The sequence below is a fragment of the Nerophis lumbriciformis genome, linkage group LG29 (assembly GCF_033978685.3).
Source record: "Nerophis lumbriciformis linkage group LG29, RoL_Nlum_v2.1, whole genome shotgun sequence".
NCBI classification, from domain to species: domain Eukaryota; kingdom Metazoa; phylum Chordata; class Actinopteri; order Syngnathiformes; family Syngnathidae; genus Nerophis; species Nerophis lumbriciformis.
The window spans coordinates 33,263,484-33,285,096 of record NC_084576.2 but is presented as its reverse complement, the minus strand read 5'-3'; the positions used below and the strand labels follow the sequence as shown (position 1 = coordinate 33,285,096).

The following is a 21,613-nucleotide window of genomic DNA, read 5'->3' as shown; positions in this document are numbered from 1 at the left end:
CGTTCGTCACCAAGGAAGGGGGTTCCCACGTCTACGGACCCTTCCCAAGGTTTCTTTTTCCTCATTTTTTGGAGTTTTTTCCCCCTTGCCCAGATGTGGGCTTGGACCAGTTGCATACCTGCCAACTACTCCGGTTTTCCCGTAATTCGTACGGTTTTAGTGATAAAAAATAAGTTTTTTCATTAATTTAAAAAAAAAAAAGGGTGAAAACTACGCGAATTGCACCTTGTGCAGACAAGATTTTTCGATCGGACACGGAGGAATTAGCGATGTAAAAGACCCCGTTGGGACAAAAAAACACAAGTCTAATGCCGTTGCTAGCGATACAAGTGGAAAACTTTCAACGTTTTTCGTCGCCCAAACAGATTCTTTGGATGTGATAAATGCCAAAGTTTTATTTACGGAGGCAATAATTGAGCATGGACTTCCAATCGCACTGGCTGATCACATGGGACAGTTAAATGTTTGTAATGCAACCTTTAAAAATCATTACGCGGTGATCGCGGTCCCAAAAATAAACTTTTCTTGCATGATAATGTCCTGAAAAATTCGCTTTATATTACTATAGAGTCCTTTTAACGAATGAGTTTGATGGTTTATCACAAACCTTAAATGAAAGAAGTCCTTTGTTCTCCTGCACCATGCATGCGCTTTGGCCTTGCTTCGTGTTTGGTGCGCAATCCTGTCGGCTGTATTTCACAGCACGACATACTGTTAAAAGTGTTTATACTATTTATGCTTTCAAGTCCAAGTTGAAGAAATCTTGTTAAATGTTGACAGCATAACTACCAAAATACAGAAAGTATGTCCTTAATATTTTTGCAGTGCTATTTCTGTTGAAAAGTTCAAATGATTACATTAGAGATGTGATGTGCCACTTTTCAAGTGTCTGATGGCTTCAATTAATTTTCATTAATTTTTCATATTTTGAATTCTTTTGAAAGGCTTACAAAAAAACTACATTTGAATTGTAATTCCATGCTATTGACAGGACTATTAATTTTAATGAAGTTAGCTTACCATGTTTACAGTATGATAATTGTGATAGAAATGTGAATTTTGAATGTTTTTCTGATTTCAAAAGTTGGCAGGTATGCAGTTGTAGTTTGTGCAGCCCTTTGAGACACCGGCGATGGAGAGTTATTTCAATGAATCAACGTCACTTCTGGGTGATATTTTAGTCCTTTTATTTGCAATCCAGTGTTCCACTCCTACATTTCCTGGGGGCGTGAGCACGGTTACAAGACGCGAGGTGTGGTGTGAAAACGTAAAAGTTAGGCAGCCGGTGACCACACCAAAGGTGAGGAGGGGACGTACGTGCGAGGAGAGGCGAGGGTTCACTGTGGACGAGAAAAACGTCTGCTTTGACACATTAAAGCGGGAAGAAGAAATAGTTGTGCTACTTTCACGTTCGAGGAAGCCAAAAATAAACAAAAAACTTTCTTCACTTTCTAAAACTCTGTCATCAACTTTTTACCCCACCCCCAGCAGTTGCTAGGCAACCAGCCAAAAAGCAGCTTGCTATGCATGGACCCCCCCACCCCCCCTTGTGAGTTGTTTAGCATTTTCCTGACCACGCTAATGCTAATTGTTTATTTTTAGTTAGTGAGGCCGATCTTCTAATTGATTAGCGGTGGGGGGGGTGGGGCCTGTGTCCGTCAAGGCGCCGCTACTTGAGGAAGGCGTCCAGCTTGCGCTCGATGTTGACAAAGGAGTCGTCGCCCATGTAGTCGATCTCGCCCGCTTCCCAGCGCTGCTTCCTCTCCTCGGAGGACATGTGACGGCAGGCGGGCGCGGAGGAGGAGGAGAAGGCGGCGGCGTCCGCAGAGGAGGCGACGGCTGGCTCCTCCCCCTGGTCCTGGCACACTTGATCCTGTGTGGTGGCAAAATGATCATTGAGTCTAAATGAGAGTCTGCGGCCCCGAGTCTGGCACAAAGATCAACATTGTTATGGCCCCGATGCATTCTTGGAGCCCCAACCCCCACCTGCTGGAATTCTGGGAAAGAGACGGTGGTGTGGTGTTCTGTGCGAGCCCACCTCCCCACCCCCGCACCCCCGCACAGAAGAAGGACCTGATAGTTCTCTGGTCTTAGCACAACTTCATTGCTCCGTGCAGGAAGTTTATTTGAAGCTTTCTCTGGACACTTCTCTGTTGCACGGGAACATTTCCTAAACACCCCACTTGTGTTACTCTTCATATGTTGTGCTTTTAACTCTTTATGGATATATTATGGCTATATTGCGGGTAAATTATGGATATATTGCAGGTAAATTGCGGCTATTTTATGGGTATATTGCGGATATATTATGGATATATTGCGGGTATATTATGGATATATTGCGGGTAAATTATGGATATATTGCGGGTAAATTATGGATATATTGCGGGTAAATTATGGATATATTGCGGGTAAATTATGGATATATTATGGATATATTGCAGGTAAATTATGGATATATTGCGGGTAAATTATGGATATATTGCGGGTAAATTATGGATATATTGCGGGTATTTTATGGATATATTGCGGGTAAATTATGGATATATTGCGGGTAAATTATGGATGTATTGCGGGTAAATTATGGATGTATTGCGGGTAAATTATGGATGTATTGCGGGTAAATTATGGATGTATTGCGGGTAAATTATGGATGTATTGCGGGTAAATTATGGATATATTGCGGGTATATTATGGATATATTATGGATATATTGCGGGTAAATTATGGATATATTGCGGGTAAATTATGGATATATTGCGGGTAAATTATGGATATATTGCGGGTAAATTATGGGTATATTGCGGTTATATTATGGATATATTGCAGGTAAATTATGGATATATTGCGGGTAAATTATGGATATATTGCAAGTATATTATGGATATATTGCGGGTATATTATGGATATATTGCGGGTATATTATGGATATATTGCGGGTAAATTATGGATATATTGCGGGTATATTATGGATATATTGCGGGTATATTATGGGTATATTGCGGGTATTTTATGGGTATATTGCGGGTATATTATGGATATATTGCGGGTATTTTATGGGTATATTGCGGGTATATTATGGATATATTGCGGGTAAATTATGGATATATTGCGGGTAAATTATGGATATATTGCAGGTAAATTATGGATATATTGCGGGTAAATTATGGATATATTGCGGGTAAATTATGGATATATTATGGATATACTGCGGGTAAATTATAGATATATTGCGGGTAAATTATGGATATATTATGGATATATTTCGGGTAAATTATAGATATATTGCGGCTATATTATGGATGTATTGCGGGTATACTGCGGGTATATTATGGATATATTGCGGGTAAATTATGGATATATTATGATATATTGCGGATATATTGCGGGTATTTTATGGGTATATTGCGGATATATTGCGGGTAAATGATGGATATATTGCGGGTAAATGATGGATATATTGCGGGTAAATGATGGATATATTGCGGGTAAATTATGGATATATTGCAGGTAAATTATGGCTATATTGCAGATATGTTGCGGATATATTATGGATATATTGCGGGTAAATTATGGATATATTATGGATGTATAGCCGATATGTTGCGGATATATTATGGCTATATTATGGATATATTGCGGGTAAATTATGGATATATTGCGGGTAAATTATGGATATATTGCGGATATATTATGGATATACTGCGGGTAAATTATGGATATATTGCGGATATATTGCGGGTATACTGCGGGTATATTATGGATATATTGCGGGTATTTTATGGGTATATTGCGGGTATATTATGGATATATTGCGGGTAAATTATGGATATATTATGGATATATTGCGGGTAAATTATGGATATATTGCAGGTAAATTATGGATATATTATGGATATATTGCGGGTAAATTATGGATATATTATGGATATATTTCGGGTAAATTATGGATATATTGCGGATATATTATGGATATACTGCGGGTAAATTATAGATATATTGCGGGTAAATTATGGATATATTATGGATATATTTCGGGTAAATTATGGATATATTGCGGCTATATTATGGATATATTGCGGGTATACTGCGGGTATATTATGGATATATTGCGGGTAAATTATAGATATATTATGATATATTGTGGATATATTGCGGGTATTTTATGGGTATATTGCGGATATATTGCGGGTAAATTATGGATATATTGCGGGTAAATTATGGATATATTGCAGGTAAATTATGGATATATTGCAGATAAATTATGGATATATTGCAGATATGTTGCGGATATATTATGGCTATATTATGGATGTATTGCGGGTAAATTATGGATATATTGCAGATATATTATGATATTGTGGATATATTACGGGTATATTATGGATATATTATGATATATTGCGGATATATTATGAATATATTGCAGGTAAATTATGGATATATTGCGGATATATTATATATTATGGCTATATTGCGGATAAATTATGGATGTATTGCGGATATATTATGGATATATTGTGGATATATTATGGTGTAAACACGCCCCCCCCGAGAGTCAAAGTGCAGCAGGATGTTTTGCAAGAGATAAGCGGCTGTGATGTAACAAACATGTTGAAAAGATGTTCCTCAAGTAGACAAAATGTAGACGCTCCCTTGCTGCACCGCATCTCATTTGCATATTGGGCCGTGACGCATGAGCATGCAGTCGTTGCCAAAAACCTGCTTTTTGCTTGGTTTTCCATCAAAGTGCGGCCATCTGCAAATGAGCCCCCAACACGCCTGCCTTGTGTAGTTGTCCCAGGCTTGTGGAAGTGTGCTGCATGACTTTTGACTACAGACTAAATACGACGTCTCGTAAGCACTAATGCTAGTCATGACACCCGATAGTCTATAATATACTAATTAATAATATCTATAAATCTTATTTTTACTAACATTTCTTTTAAAAAAACAGTTTAAATCTCCTTTTTACTGACATTTCATTTAAAAAACAGAAGATAGTTTTTTTAAATGAAATGTCAGTAAAAATACGGTTTAAATCGTATTTTTACTGACATTTCATTTTAAAAACAGTTTAAATCTCCTTTTTACTGACATTTCATTTAAAAAACAGAAGATCGTATTTTTATTGACATTTAATTTTAAAAACAGATCGTATTTTTACTGACATTTCATTTAAAAAACAGTTTAAATCGTATTTTTACTGAAATTTAATTTTAAAAACAGTATAAATCGTATTTTTATTGACATTTAATTTTAAAAACAGATCGTATTTTTACTGACATTTCATTTAAAAAACTGTTTAAATCGTATTTTTACTGAAATTTAATTTTAAAAATAGTATAAATCGTATTTTTATTGACATTTCATTTTAAAAACAAATCGTATTTTTACTGACATTTCATTTAAAAAACAGTTTAAATCGTATTTTTACTGAAATTTAATTTTAAAAATAGTATAAATCGTATTTTTATTGACATTTCATTTTAAAAACAGATCGTATTTTTACTGACATTTCATTTTTAAAACAGTTTAAATCGTATTTTTACTGACATTTCATTTTAAAAACAGTTTAAATCTCCTTTTTACTGACATTTCATTTAAAAAACAGAAGATCGTATTTTTATTGACATTTAATTTTAAAAACAGATCGTATTTTTACTGACATTTCATTTAAAAAACAGTTTAAATTGTATTTTTACTGAAATTTAATTTTAAAAACAGTATAAATGGTATTTTTATTGACATTTAATTTTAAAAACAGATCGTATTTTTACTGACATTTCATTTAAAAAACTGTTTAAATCGTATTTTTACTGAAATTTAATTTAAAAAATAGTATAAATCGTATTTTTATTGACATTTCATTTTAAAAACAGATCGTATTTTTACTGACATTTCATTTAAAAAACAGTTTAAATCGTACTTTTACTGAAATTTAATTTAAAAAATAGTATAAATCGTATTTTTATTGACATTTCATTTTAAAAACAGATCGTATTTTTACTGACATTTCATTTAAAAAACAGTTTAAATCGTATTTTTACTGAAATTTAATTTTAAAAATAGTATAAATCGTATTTTTATTGACATTTCATTTTAAAAACAGATCGTATTTTTACTGACATTTAATTTTAAAAATAGTATAAATCGTATTTTTATTGACATTTCATTTTAAAAACAGATCGTATTTTTCCTGACATTTCATTTAAAAATCGGAAGATCGTATTTTTACTGACATTTCATTTAAAAAACAGTTTAAATCGTATTTTTACTGACATTTAATTTTAAAAATAGTATAAATCGTATTTTTACTGACATTTCATTTAAAAAAAGTTTAAATCGTATTTTTACTGAAATTTAATTTTAAAAATAGTATAAATCGTATTTTTATTGACATTTCATTTTAAAAACAGTAGATCGTATTTTTACTGACATTTCATTTAAAAAAACACAGAAGTGCTCTTTTGAGGTGAAAATGTTAAAAAATAATCGTATTTTTACTGACATTTCATTTAAAAAAACACAGAAGTGCTCTTTTGAGGTGAAAATGTTAAAAAATAATAGAAGTCATCAGTCAGGAGGTAAGAAGCATGATGTTGAAGGTGCAACAGCGTTCAAAATGGACGGTGCTACGAGGCAAACCTTCAGAGAGTGTTGTCAGACTACAAAAAGGAGAAGAAAAGGCACTCACGTCCTCTCCGGCCTCCACCACGCCGCTGCGGAAGGGCGTGTCCCCGTAGGCTCGCTGCAGTAACGGCATCACCGCCGCGGCGTACAGTCGCCACCACGCCCGCAGGAAGTCCGGTTGCAGGCGGCCCGAGTCCGACGCCTCGGCCCGGCCCAGGACTTCGCCGCTCTGGCCGTCGTACGTGTAGTTCCAGGGCTTGGTCCCGCCCAGGAAGTGGACCACCTTGGCGTCAGCGCCGTAGCTGCGTGGCCATGGCAACAGCATCGTGACCTTTGAACTGTGTGTGTGTGTGTGTGTGTGTGTGTGTGTGTGTGTGTGTGTGTGTGTGTACGTACTGTTTGAAAGCAGGCAGGTAGGAGTAGATGGAGATACTGCTGAGGTTGTAGAGGAAGGGGAGGTGCTTAGAAATGTCAGCTGTGGACCAGGTGTTGAAGAACGAGTTCAGGACACCCTGATCTCCACCTGTGGACACAACCAACACTTTGTTTACGTCAACAACTACCAACTGTTTTATTCAACCAACACTTTGTTTACGTCAACAACTACCGACTGTTTTATTCAACCAACACTTTGTTTACGTCAACAACTACTGACTGTTTTATTCAACCAACACTTTGTTTACATCAACAACTACTGACTGTTTTATTCAACCAACACTTTGTTTACGTCAACAACTACTGACTGTTTTATTCAACCAACACTTTGTTTACATCAACAACTACCGACTGTTTTATTCAACCAACACTTTGTTTACATCAACAACTACCGACTGTTTTATTCAACCAACACTTTGTTTACATCAACAACTACCGACTGTTTTATTCAACCAACACATTGTTTACATCAACAACTACCGACTGTTTTATTCAACCAACACTTTGTTTACGTCAACAACTACCGACTGTTTTATTCAACCAACACTTTGTTTACGTCAACAACTACCGACTGTTTTATTCAACCAACACATTGTTTACGTCAACAACTACCGACTGTTTTATTCAACCAACACTTTGTTTACGTCAACAACTACCAACTGTTTTATTCAACCAACACAAGCAGACAATTAACTGCTAAACGAAATAAGTAGTTTGAATATGGTGTGGATACAGTTACACGGTCGATACCACTCATAAATACATTGACTAATGTACAGTTGATACATGGCATCGGTATTGATATCACTCGTGGAAGAGCGGTATCGCAAACGCTAGCATGAATGGGAACATCTCTGACGTTGCCAGTAAAAGACGTCTTGTAAACATCTGCCTCTCCTAGTGGAGTTCCTCAGGGCTCCATTCTTAGACCCCTTCTTTTCTCATCCTCTACTTCCTGCCCATAGAACACACCCAAACCCCACCGACTCTCTGGGCCAAACCCCACCGACTCTCTGGGCCAAACCTCACCGACTCTCTGGGCCAAACCCCATCGACTCTCTGAACCAAACCTCATCGACTCTCTGGGCCAAACCTCACCGACTCTCCGGGCCAAACCCCACCGACTCTCCGGGCCAAACCCCACCGACTCTCCGGGCCAAACCCCACCGACTCTCTGGGCCAAACCCCACCGACTCTCTGGGCCAAACCCCACCGACTCTCTGGGCCAAACCCCATCGTCTCTCCGGGCCAAACCTCACCGACTCTCCGGGCCAAACCCCACCGACTCTCCGGGCCAAACCCCACCGACTCTCCGGACCAAACCCCATCGACTCTCTGGGCCAAACCTCACAGACTCTCTGGGCCAAACCTCACAGACTCTCTGGGCCAAACCTCACAGACTCTCTGGGCCAAACCTCACAGACTCTCTGGGCCAAACCTCACAGACTCTCTGGGCCAAACCTCACCGACTCTCTGGGCCAAACCTCACCGACTCTCTGGGCCAAACCCCATCGTCTCTCTGGGCCAAACCCCATCGTCTCTCTGAACCAAACCCCATCGTCTCTCTGAACCAAACCCCATCGACTCTCTGAACCAAACCCCATCGACTCTCTGAACCAAACCCCATCGACTCTCTGAACCAAACCCCATCGACTCTCTGAACCAAACCCCATCGACTCTCTGAACCAAACCCCATCGACTCTCTGAACCAAACCCCACCGACTCTCTGAACCAAACCCCACCGACTCTCCGGGCCAAACCCCACCGACTCTCCGGGCCAAACCCCACCGACTCTCCGGGCCAAACCCCACCGACTCTCCGGGCCAAACCCCATCGACTCCCCGGGCCAAACCCCATCGACTCTCTGAACCAAACCCCATCGACTCTCTGGGCCAAACCCCACCGACTCTCTGGGCCAAACCCCACCGACTCTCTGGGCCAAACCCCACCGACTCTCTGGGCCAAACCCCACCGACTCTCTGGGCCAAACCCCACCGACTCTCTGGGCCAAACCCCACCGACTCTCTGGGCCAAACCCCACCGACTCTCTGGGCCAAACCCCACCGTCTCTCTGGGCCAAACCCCACCGTCTCTCTGGGCCAAACCCCATCGTCTCTCTTGGCCAAACCCCATCGTCTCTCTGGGCCAAACCCCACCGACTCTCTGGGCCAAACCCCATCGACTCTCTGAACCAAACCCCATCGACTCTCTGAACCAAACCCCATCGACTCTCTGAACCAAACCCCATCGACTCTCTGGGCCAAACCTCACCGACTCTCTGGGCCAAACCCCATCGTCTCTCTGGGCCAAACCCCATCGTCTCTCTGGGCCAAACCCCATCGACTCTCTGGGCCAAACCCCACCGACTCTCCGGGCCAAACCCCAGACTTTGTAGGTGAAACTATATTGACTTAAAGTGCTCTCCCTACAACCTCAAGCAAAGTCTGAATTATTTCGTGTCGTCCTAAAAAAACTGCATTTTATTCTGTTGAAACGTTTCCTCTCATGATGCTTTTATTTTTTTTTGAGTTTACTGCTTCCTGTTCCTGTGTATTTTCAAACATGAATAAAGTGGTTTGATTAGAAAAATATGGTTATTAGCCGGGTTTTTTTAAATTTATTTATTTATTTTTTTAAAAGGTACAAACCAAATGATTCTGAATGGCCAAATAATCTTATTTATGAGTATGCTTAAAAAATTTATTAAAATGTTTTAATTTTGGGAAATTAAAAAAAAAAAAAGTTTTTAAATCAGATTCACTTAAATTTTCCAGAAAGTCAAATAAATCTAAGTAATGTTGACAGGAAGAGTTGCAGTTTTACAACTAATATACATTCAATTTAAGTCAACAAAAAACATTTAGAAAATACTCTAAGATTATGAAAATGAAAACTTTTTACAATTTTTTTCTAATAGAATCATGAATTGGATTATTATAATTAGCCATTCAGAATAGTTAAACATTTTTAGATTGTAATTTATAAAAAGATACATCTTATATTTGTATATTTTATTGTGACAAGCCCTAAGACATTTTATCTGAAGTATTTTTAAACTTTTAACACGTCTTCTATCTCTATTAAGTCTTTCTCAAATGTGATAATTATTCAACATTTAAAAAAAAAAAGTATATCAAATAAACTAATTAATATGCTTGTATTACGTCATGTGGTTTTTTAAAAGGGAGTTTGGACTCGGAGCGTTATCAAATTGTGTAGGGTCCTGTGGTCAGTCATTGACAGTCGCTAGGCGACAGGTGGGCCCCTGGCAGAGGTCAAGGGTCATAGAGGGGCCCCGGCGGGTGTCACAATATTTGTTCTAGCAGCGACACGTCTTACCGTCAAAGCTGCCGTGGTCGTGGCAGAAGGCCAGCAGCTTTTCGTGCGTCTCTTTCGACGGCCGCAGAACAAACACGCCCGAGTTGAAGCAGTCGGGCCAGCCGGGATCGGGCGCCGCGGAAAGTTCTTCTCGCTCGAAGAGATCGTCGACGTTGGTCATCGCCTAAGGCGCACGTTTTACACAATTACTATAAGTATTTCTTTCAATGTACAGCACAGGCCAAACGTTTGGACACACCTTCTCATTCAATCTTTATTTTCATGACTATTTACATCGTAGATTGTCACACCAAAACTATGTCATACGATTGGCAAGAAAAGTTAAAAATATTGTTGGACTTTGTGTGATTTCTTCTGGATGCTACGATACATATTACTTAAATTTTGGGTTGTTTTTTTTTACTTGAAAACAAATTAAAGTAATATGTATTGTAGCCTCCAGAAGAAATCACACAAAGTCCAACAATATTTTTAACTTTTATTGCCAATCATATAACAGTTTTGATGCCTTCAGTGACTATCTACAATGTAAATAGTCATGAAAATAAAGAAAACACATTGAAAATCAAGGTTTCCCCTGCCACACCTTGAAAGTAAGTTATTTATTTATTTTACTTGAAAACCAATTAATTTTCAAGGTGTGGCAGGGGAAACCTTGATATGTGTTTTTTTTTATTCAAAGAAAAAAAATACACAAAAATTCACCTAATTCAAATTTCTAAATTCTGTCATAAAATATAATCTTTTTACACAAAGTTCTGTTTTTACACATATTTTAGTAAGTGTAGTTTTTTTTTACCCAAATAATTAAAAAAAATACACATTAAATTCAGTTTATATACCTGTATTTTTTTTAAATTATATAATAAAATATCTCTTTAGACAAAGTTGTGTTTTTACAGATATTTTTAAATACTTCATAGTAAAGTGTTTGTTTTTTTTTTACCCAAAGGAAAAAATACACACCAAAATTCACCTAATATGAATTTCTAAATTCTGCCATAAAATATAATCTCTTTACACAAAGTTCTGTTTTTACACATATTTATAAACAGTCTATAGTAAGTGTAGTTTTTTTACCCAAATAATTAAAAAAAATACATTAAATTCAGTTTATATACCTGTATTTTTTTTAAATTATATAATAAAATACCTCTTTAGACAAAGTTGTGTTTTTACAGATATTTTTAAATACTTCATAGTAAAGTGTTTGTTTTTTTTACCCAAAGAAAAAAAAATACACGCCAAAATTCACTTAATATGTATTTCTAAATTCTGTCATAAAATATAACCTTTTACAGATATTTTTAAATAGTTCATAGCAAGACCGTAGTTTTAACAAAATAATTTAAATGACACGGTAAATTCACTTAAAAAATATATATTTTTAAAAATGATATCAAAAAGACAAAGTTCTGTTTTAAAGATATTTTGTAATATAAAAAGTTTTTTACCCAAATAATTAAAAAAATACACATTAAATTCAGTTTATATACCTGTATTTTTTTAAATTATATAATAAAATATCTCTTTGGACAAAGTTGTGTTTTTACAGATATTTTTAAATACTTCATAGTAAAGTGTTTGTTTTTTTTTTACCCAAAGGAAAAAATACACACCAAAATTCACCTAATATGAATTTCTAAATTCTGCCATAAAATATAATCTCTTTACACAAAGTTCTGTTTTTACACATATTTATAAACAGTCTATAGTAAGTGTAGTTTTTTTACCCAAATAATTAAAAAAAATACATTAAATTCAGTTTATATACCTGTATTTTTTTTAAATTATATAATAAAATACCTCTTTAGACAAAGTTGTGTTTTTACAGATATTTTTAAATACTTCATAGTAAAGTGTTTGTTTTTTTTACCCAAAGAAAAAAAAATACACGCCAAAATTCACTTAATATGTATTTCTAAATTCTGTCATAAAATATAACCTTTTACAGATATTTTTAAATAGTTCATAGCAAGACCGTAGTTTTAACAAAATAATTTAAATGACACGGTAAATTCACTTAAAAAATATATATTTTTAAAAATGATATCAAAAAGACAAAGTTCTGTTTTAAAGATATTTTGTAATATAAAAAGTTTTTTACCCAAATAATTAAAAAAATACACATTAAATTCAGTTTATATACCTGTATTTTTTTAAATTATATAATAAAATATCTCTTTGGACAAAGTTGTGTTTTTACAGATATTTTTAAATACTTCATAGTAAAGTGTTTGTTTGTTTTTTTACCCAAAGGAAAAAATACACACAAAAATTCACCTAATATGTATTTCTAAATTCTGTCATAAAATATAACCTTTTACAGATATTTTTAAATAGTTCATAGCAAGACTGTAGTTTTAACAAAATAATTTAAATGACATGGTAAATTCACTTAAAAAATAGATATTTTTAAAAATTATATCAAAAAGACAAAGTTCTGTTTTAAAGATATTTTGTAATATAAAAAGTTTTTTACCCAAATAATTAAAAAAATACACATTAAATTCAGTTTATATACCTGTATTTTTTTAAATTACATAATAAAATATCTCTTTAGACAAAGTTGTGTTTTTACAGATATTTTTAAATACTTCATAGTAAAGTGTTTGTTTGTTTTTTTACCCAAAGAAAAAAAATACACGCCAAAATTCACTTAATTCTGTCATAAAATAACCTTTTACAGATATTTTTAAATAGTTCATAGCAAGACTGTAGTTTTAACAAAATAATTTAAATAACACGGTAAATTCACTTAAAAAAATTTTTTTTTTTAAATAATATCAAAAAAGACAAAGTTCTGTTTTAAAGATATTTTGTAATATAAAAAGTTTTTTACCCAAATAATTAAAAAAAATACACATTAAATTCAGTTTATATACCTGTATTTAAAAAAAATTATATAATAAAATATCTCTTTAGACAAAGTTGTGTTTTTACAGATATTTTAAATACTTCATAGTAAAGTGTGTTTTTTTACCCAAAGAAAAAAAAATACACGCCAAAATTCACTTAATATGTATTTCTAAATTCTGTCATAAAATATAACCTTTTACAGATATTTTTAAATAGTTCATAGCAAGACTGTAGTTTTAACAAAATAATTTAAATAACACGGTAAATTCACTTAAAAATATATATTTTTAAAAATGATATCAAAAAGACAAAGTTCTGTTTTAAAGATATTTTGTAATAATATAAAAAGTTTTTTACCCAAATAATTAAAAAAATACACATTAAATTCAGTTTATATACCTGTATTTTTTTAAATTATGTAATAAAATATCTCTTTAGACAAAGCTGTGTTTTTACAGATATTTTTAAATACTTCATAGTAAAGTGTTTGTTTTTTTACTCAAAGAAAAAAAAATACACGCCAAAATTCACTTAATATGTATTTCTAAATTCGGTCATAAAATATAACCTTTCACAGATATTTTTAAATAGTTCATAGCAAGACTGTAGTTTTAACAATAATTTAAGTAACACGGTAAATTCACTTAAAAAAAAAAATTTTTTTTTAAATGATATCAAAAAGACAAAGTTCTGTTTTAAAGATATTTTGTAATATAAAAAGTTTTTTACCCAAATAATTAAAAAAATACACATTAAATTCAGTTTATATACCTGTATTTTTTTAAATTATATAATAAAATATCTCTTTTGACAAAGTTGTGTTTTTACAGATATTTTTAAATACTTCATAGTAAAGTGTTTGTTTTTTTTACCCAAAGAAAAAAAATACACGCCAAAATTCACTTAATATGTATTTCTAAATTCTGTCATAATATAACCTTTTACAGATATTTTTAAATAGTTCATAGCAAGACTGTAGTTTTAACAAAATAATTTAAATGACACGGTAAATTCACTTAAAAAATATATATTTTTAAAAATTATATCAAAAAGACAAAGTTCTGTTTTAAAGATATTTTGTAATAATATAAAAAGTTTTTTACCCAAATAATTAAAAAAATACACATTAAATTCAGTTTATATACCTGTATTTTTTTAAATTATATAATAAAATATCTCTTTAGACAAAGTTGTGTTTTTACAGATATTTTTAAATACTTCATAGTAAAGTGTTTGGTTTTTTACCCAAAGAAAAAAAATACACGCCAAAATTCACTTAATATGTATTTCTAAATTCTGTCATAGAATATAACCTTTTACAGATATTTTTAAATAGTTCATAGCAAGACTGTAGTTTTAACAAAAATAATTTAAATAACACGGTAAATTCACTTAAAAAATATATATTTTTAAAAATTATATCAAAAAGACAAAGTTCTGTTTTAAAGATATTTTGTAATAATATAAAAAGTTTTTTACCCAAATAATAAAAAAAATACACATTAAATTCAGTTTATATACCTGTATTTTTTTAAATTATATAATAAAATATCTCTTTAGACAAAGTTGTGTTTTTACAGATATTTTTAAATACTTCATAGTAAAGTGTTTGGTTTTTTTACCCAAAGAAAAAAAATACACGCCAAAATTCACTTAATATGTATTTCTAAATTCTGTCATAAAATATAACCTTTTACAGATATTTTTAAATAGTTCATAGCAAGACTGTAGTTTTAACAAAATAATTTAAATGACACGGTAAATTCACTTAAAATTTTTTTTTTTTTTTTTAAATTATATCAAAAAAGACAAAGTTCTGTTTTAAAGATATTTTGTAATATAAAAAGTTTTTTACCCAAATAATTAAAAAAATACACATTAAATTAAGTTTATATACCTGTATTTTTTAAAATTATATAATAAAATATCTCTTTAGACAAAGTTGTGTTTTTACAGATATTTTTAAATACTTCATAGTAAAGTGTTTGTTTTTTTTACCCAAAGAAAAAAAAATACACGCCAAAATTCACTTAATATGTATTTCTAAATTCTGTCATAGAATATAACCTTTTACAGATATTTTTAAATAGTTCATAGCAAGACTGTAGTTTTAACAAAATAATTTAAATAACACGGTAAATTCACTTAAATATATATTTTTTAAAATTATATCAAAAAGACAAAGTTCTGTTTTAAAGATATTTTGTAATATAAAAAGTTTTTTACCCAAATAATTAAAAAGATACACATTAAATTCAGTTTATATACCTGTATTTTTTTAAATTATATAATAAAATATCTCTTTCGACAAAGTTGTTTTTACAGATATTTTTAAATACTTCATAGTAAAGTGTTTGTTTTTTTTACCCAAAGAAAAAAAAAAAAAAGCCAAAATTCACTTAATATGTATTTCTAAATTCTGTCATAAAATATAACCTTTTACAGATATTTTTAAATAGTTCATAGCAAGACTGTAGTTTTAACAAAATAATTTAAATGACACGGTAAATTCACTTAAAAAATATATATTTTTAAAAATGATATCAAAAAGACAAAGTTCTGTTTTAAAGATATTTTGTAATAATATAAAAAGTTTTTTACCCAAATAATTAAAAAAATACACATTAAATTCAGTTTATATACCTGTATTTTTTTAAATTATATAATAAAATATCTCTTTTGACAAAGTTGTGTTTTTACAGATATTTTTAAATACTTCATAGTAAAGTGTTTGTTTTTTTTACCCAAAGAAAAAAAATACACGCCAAAATTCACTTATGTATTTCTAAATTCTGTCATAATATAACCTTTTACAGATATTTTTAAATAGTTCATAGCAAGACTGTAGTTTTAACAAAATAATTTAAATGACACGGTAAATTCACTTAAAAAATATATATTTTTAAAAATTATATCAAAAAGACAAAGTTCTGTTTTAAAGATATTTTGTAATAATATAAAAAGTTTTTTACCCAAATAATTAAAAAAAATACACATTAAATTCAGTTTATATACCTGTATTTTTTTAAATTATATAATAAAATATCTCTTTAGACAAAGTTGTGTTTTTACAGATATTTTTAAATACTTCATAGTAAAGTGTTTGGTTTTTTTACCCAAAGAAAAAAAATACACGCCAAAATTCACTTAATATGTATTTCTAAATTCTGTCATAGAATATAACCTTTTACAGATATTTTTAAATAGTTCATAGCAAGACTGTAGTTTTAACAAAAATAATTTAAATAACACGGTAAATTCACTTAAAAAATATATATTTTTAAAAATTATATCAAAAAGACAAAGTTCTGTTTTAAAGATATTTTGTAATAATATAAAAAGTTTTTTTACCCAAATAATAAAAAAAATACACATTAAATTCAGTTTATATACCTGTATTTTTTTTAAATTATATAATAAAATATCTCTTTAGACAAAGTTGTGTTTTTACAGATATTTTTAAATAGTTCATAGTAAAGTGTTTGTTTTTTTTACCCAAAGAAAAAAAATACACGCCAAAATTCACTTAATATGTATTTCTAAATTCTGTCATAAAATAACCTTTTACAGATATTTTTAAATAGTTCATAGCAAGACTGTAGTTTTAACAAAATAATTTAAATAACACGGTAAATTCACTTAAAAAAATTTTTTTTTTTAAATTATATCAAAAAGACAAAGTTCTGTTTTAAAGATATTTTGTAATATAAAAAGTTTTTTAGCCAAATAATTAAAAAAATACACATTAAATTCAGTTTATATACCTGTATTTTTTTAAAATTATACAATAAAATATCTCTTTAGACAAAGTTGTGTTTTTACAGATATTTTTAAATACTTCATAGTAAAGTGTTTGTTTTTTTTACCCAAAGAAAAAAAATACATGCCAAAATTCACTTAATATGTATTTCTAAATTCTGTCATAAAATATAACCTTTTACAGATATTTTTAAATAGTTCATAGCAAGACTGTAGTTTTAACAAAATAATTTAAATGACACGGTAAATTCACTTAAAAAATATATTTTTTTTAAAATTATATCAAAAAGACAAAGTTCTGTTCTAAAGATATTTTGTAATAATAATATAAAAAGTTGTTTACCCAAATAAATTACAAATTAAATTCACTTAAAAATCTATTAAATTGGCATGATAAAATACAAAACACTTAAATATGCTATTTTTGGGTTGGGATTTTACAGAAATTAAATGAAACAATTGGTAACTAAAGTATTTGAAAATATATATTTTACAGAATAAAACAAATGATGCAATAGTCACTTAAAAATATTGATATATTTAATAAAGATTAAAATTAGTTGATTTTTAGTGATAAGGATAAAATTTTGCTAACCTTTATTGTTTAAAAAAAAAATTCTTAAAAAGGGTTTTGGAATTTAAAATGACAAAAAGAAATAAAGACTTGATTTTAGAAAATATAAGTGATAACTTTCAGTGCTTTAAGCATCAAAGTATTGAAAATGATAAATCACCTTCACAACATTTCAGTGAAATCTCAGTCCTTGATGTTTTTCACAATAAAAGCACCAACACCAAAGGCTTTCTTACACATTGATGTTTTCACAATAAAAGCACCACCACATTGATATTTTCCCAATAAAATATAATCTCTTTACACACATTTATGAACAGTTTATAGTAAGTGTGTTTTTTACTCAAAGAATAAAAAAATATACATTAAATTGACTAATAGACCTGTATTTTTTTTAAATTATATCATAATATAATCTCTTTGGACAAGGTTCTGTTTTTACAGATTTTCTTAAATAGTTTATAGTAAAGTGTTTGTTTTTTTTACCCAAAGAAAAAAAATACACACCAAAATTCACTTAAAATGTATTACTAAATTATGCCATAAAATAAAATATATGCATATAAACCAATTATAATATTTATATATTTAAAAAATACTTGTAATAAAAAGGTCAAAAAGTGTCTGACATTAAAAACTAGATTTTTTTTTTACACAAATATTTATAAACAGTTTATAGAATATACAATATATATGAAATATAATCTCTTTACACACATTTATGAGCAGTTTATAGTAAGTGTAGTTTTTAACCCAAAGAATAAAAAATTACACATTTAATTGACTTATAGACCTGTATTTGTTTAAATTACATCATAATATAATCTCTTTTTACAGATTTTCTTAAATAGTTTATAGTAAAGTGTTTTTTTTTTACCCAAAGAAAAAAAATACACACCAAAATTCACTTAATATGTATTTCTAAATTATGCCATAAAATAATATATGCACATAAACCAAATATAATATATTGAAAAAATACTTGTAATAAAAAGGTCAAAAAGTGGCTGACATTAAAAACTTGAATTTGTTTTTTGTGATTAGGATAACATTTTGCTCACCTTTATGGTTTAAAAAAAATTGGAAAAAAAAAAAAAAAAGGGTTTTGGAATTTAAAATGACAAAAAGAAATAAAAACTTGATTTTAGAAAATATAAGTAAAAACTTTCAGTGCTTTAAGCATCAAAGTATTGAAAATGACAAATCACCTTCACAACATTTCAGTGAAATCTCAGTCCTTGATGTTTTTCACAATAAAAGCACCAACACCAAAGGCTTTCTTACACTGATGTTCTCACAATAAAAGCACCAACACATTGATATTTTCCCAATAAAATATAATCTCTTTACACACATTTATGAACAGTTTATAGTAAGTGTGTTTTTTACTCAAAGAATAAAAAATTATACATTAAATTGACTAATAGACCTGTATTTTTTTTTTAATTATATCATAATATAATCTCTTTAGACAAAGTTCTGTTTTTACAGATTTTCTTAAATAGTTTATAGTAAAGTGTTTTGTTTTTTTACCCAAAGAAAAAAAATACACACCAAAATTCACTTAAAATGTATTACTAAATTATGCCATAAAATAAAATATATGCATATAAACCAATTATAATATTTATATATTTAAAAAATACTTGTAATAAAAAGGTCAAAAAGTATCTGACATTAAAAACTTGATTTTTTTTTTACACAAATATTTATAAACAGTTTATAGAATATACAATATATATTAAATATAATCTCTTTACACACATTTATGAGCAGTTTATAGTAAGTGTAGTTTTTAACCCAAAGAATAAAAAATTACACATTTAATTGACTTATAGACCTGTATTTGTTTAAATTACATCATAATATAATCTCTTTTTACAGATTTTCTTAAATAGTTTATAGTAAAGTGTTTTTTTTTTACCCAAAGAAAAAAAATACACACCAAAATTCACTTATGTATTTCTAAATTATGCCATAAAATAATATATGCACATGAACCAATTATAATATATTGAAAAAATACTTGTAATAAAAAGGTAAAAAAGTGGCTGACATTAAAAACTTGAATTTGTTTTTTGTGATTAGGATAAAATTTTGCTCACCTTTATGGTTTAAAAAAAATTTGAAAAAAAAAAAAAAAAAAAGGTTTTGGAATTTAAAATGACAAAGAAATAAAAACTTGATTTTAGAAAATATAAGTGATAACTTTCAGTGCTTTAAGCATCAAAGTATTGAAAATGATAAATCACCTTCACAACATTTCAGTGAAATCTCAGTCCTTGATGTTTTTCACAATAAAAGCACCAACACCAAAGGCTTTCTTACACATTGATGTTTTCACAATAAAAGCACCACCACATTGATATTTTCCCAATAAAATATAATCTCTTTACACACATTTATGAACAGTTTATAGTAAGTGTGTTTTTTACTCAAAGAATAAAAAAATATACATTAAATTGACTAATAGACCTGTATTTTTTTTAAATTATATCATAATATAATCTCTTTAGACAAAGTTCTGTTTTTACAGATTTTCTTAAATAGTTTATAGTAAAGTGTTTTGTTTTTTTACCCAAAGAAAAAAAATACACACCAAAATTCACTTAAAATGTATTACTAAATTATGCCATAAAATAAAATATATGCATATAAACCAATTATAATATTTATATATTTAAAAAATACTTGTAATAAAAAGGTCAAAAAGTGTCTGACATTAAAAACTTTTTTTTTTTTTTACACAAATATTTATAAACAGTTTATAGAATATACAATATATATGAAATATAATCTCTTTACACACATTTATGAGCAGTTTATAGTAAGTGTAGTTTTTAACCCAAAGAATAAAAAATTACACATTTAATTGACTTATAGACCTGTATTTGTTTAAATTACATCATAATATAATCTCTTTTTACAGATTTTCTTAAATAGTTTATAGTAAAGTGTTGTTTTTTTTTACCCAAAGAAAAAAAATACACACCAAAATTCACTTAAAATGTATTACTAAATTATGCCATAAAATAATATATGCACATAAACCAATTATAATATATTGAAAAAATACTTGTAATAAAAAGGTCAAAAAGTGGCTGACATTAAAAACTTGAATTTGTTTTTTGTGGTTAGGATAAAATTTTGCTCACCTTTATGGTTTAAAAAAAAATAAAAAAATAAAAATAAAGGGTTTTGGAATTTAAAATGACAAAAAGAAATAAAAACTTGATTTTAGAAAATATAAGTGATAACTTTCAGTGCTTTAAGCATCAAAGTATTGAAAATGATAAATCACCTTCACAACATTTCAGTGAAATCTCAGTCCTTGATGTTTTTCACAATAAAAGCACCAACACCAAAGGCTTTCTTACACTGATGTTTTCACAATAAAAGCACCAACACATTGATATTTTCCCAATAAAATATAATCTCTTTACACACATTTATGAACAGTTTATAGTAAGTGTGTTTTTTACTCAAAGAATAAAAAAATATACATTAAATTGACTAATAGACCTGTATTTTTTTTAATTATATCATAATATAATCTCTTTAGACAAGGTTCTGTTTTTACAGATTTTCTTAAATAGTTTATAGTAAAGTGTTTGTTTTTTTACCCAAAGAAAAAAAATACACACCAAAATTCACTTAATATGTATTTCTAAATTATGCCATAAAATAATATATGCACATAAACCAATTATAATATATTGAAAAAATACTTGTAATAAAAAGGTCAAAAAGTGGCTGACATTAAAAACTTGAATTTGTTTTTTGTGATTAGGATAAAATTTTGCTCACCTTTATTGTTTAAAAAAAAAAAAAAAAAAAAAAAGGGTTTTGGAATTTAAAATGACATAAAGCAATAAAAACTTGATTTTAGAAAATATAAGTGATAACTTTCAGTGTTTTAAGCATCAAAGTATTGAAAATGATAAATCACCTTCACAACATTTCAGTGAAATCTCAGTCCTTGATGTTTTTCACAATAAAAGCACCAACACCAAA

The 21,613-nt window shown here is 29.7% G+C and overlaps 1 protein-coding gene across 1 annotated transcript in view; it reads right to left on the bottom strand.

The window, feature by feature from the left end:
* Nucleotides 1-1,170: 1,170 nt before the first annotated feature.
* LOC133572364 (glycogenin-1-like) overlaps nucleotides 1,171-21,613 on the bottom strand; it is a 31,993-nt gene continuing 11,550 nt past the window's right edge. The window contains exons 4-7 of the mRNA XM_061925300.1: nucleotides 10,408-10,570; nucleotides 7,030-7,156; nucleotides 6,698-6,935; nucleotides 1,171-1,873 (exon numbers count right to left, since the gene is read on the bottom strand). Coding sequence (XP_061781284.1) covers nucleotides 1,670-1,873; nucleotides 6,698-6,935; nucleotides 7,030-7,156; nucleotides 10,408-10,570 — 732 coding nt within the window. The 3' untranslated portion in view covers nucleotides 1,171-1,669. The remainder of the gene's footprint in view (nucleotides 1,874-6,697; nucleotides 6,936-7,029; nucleotides 7,157-10,407; nucleotides 10,571-21,613) is intronic.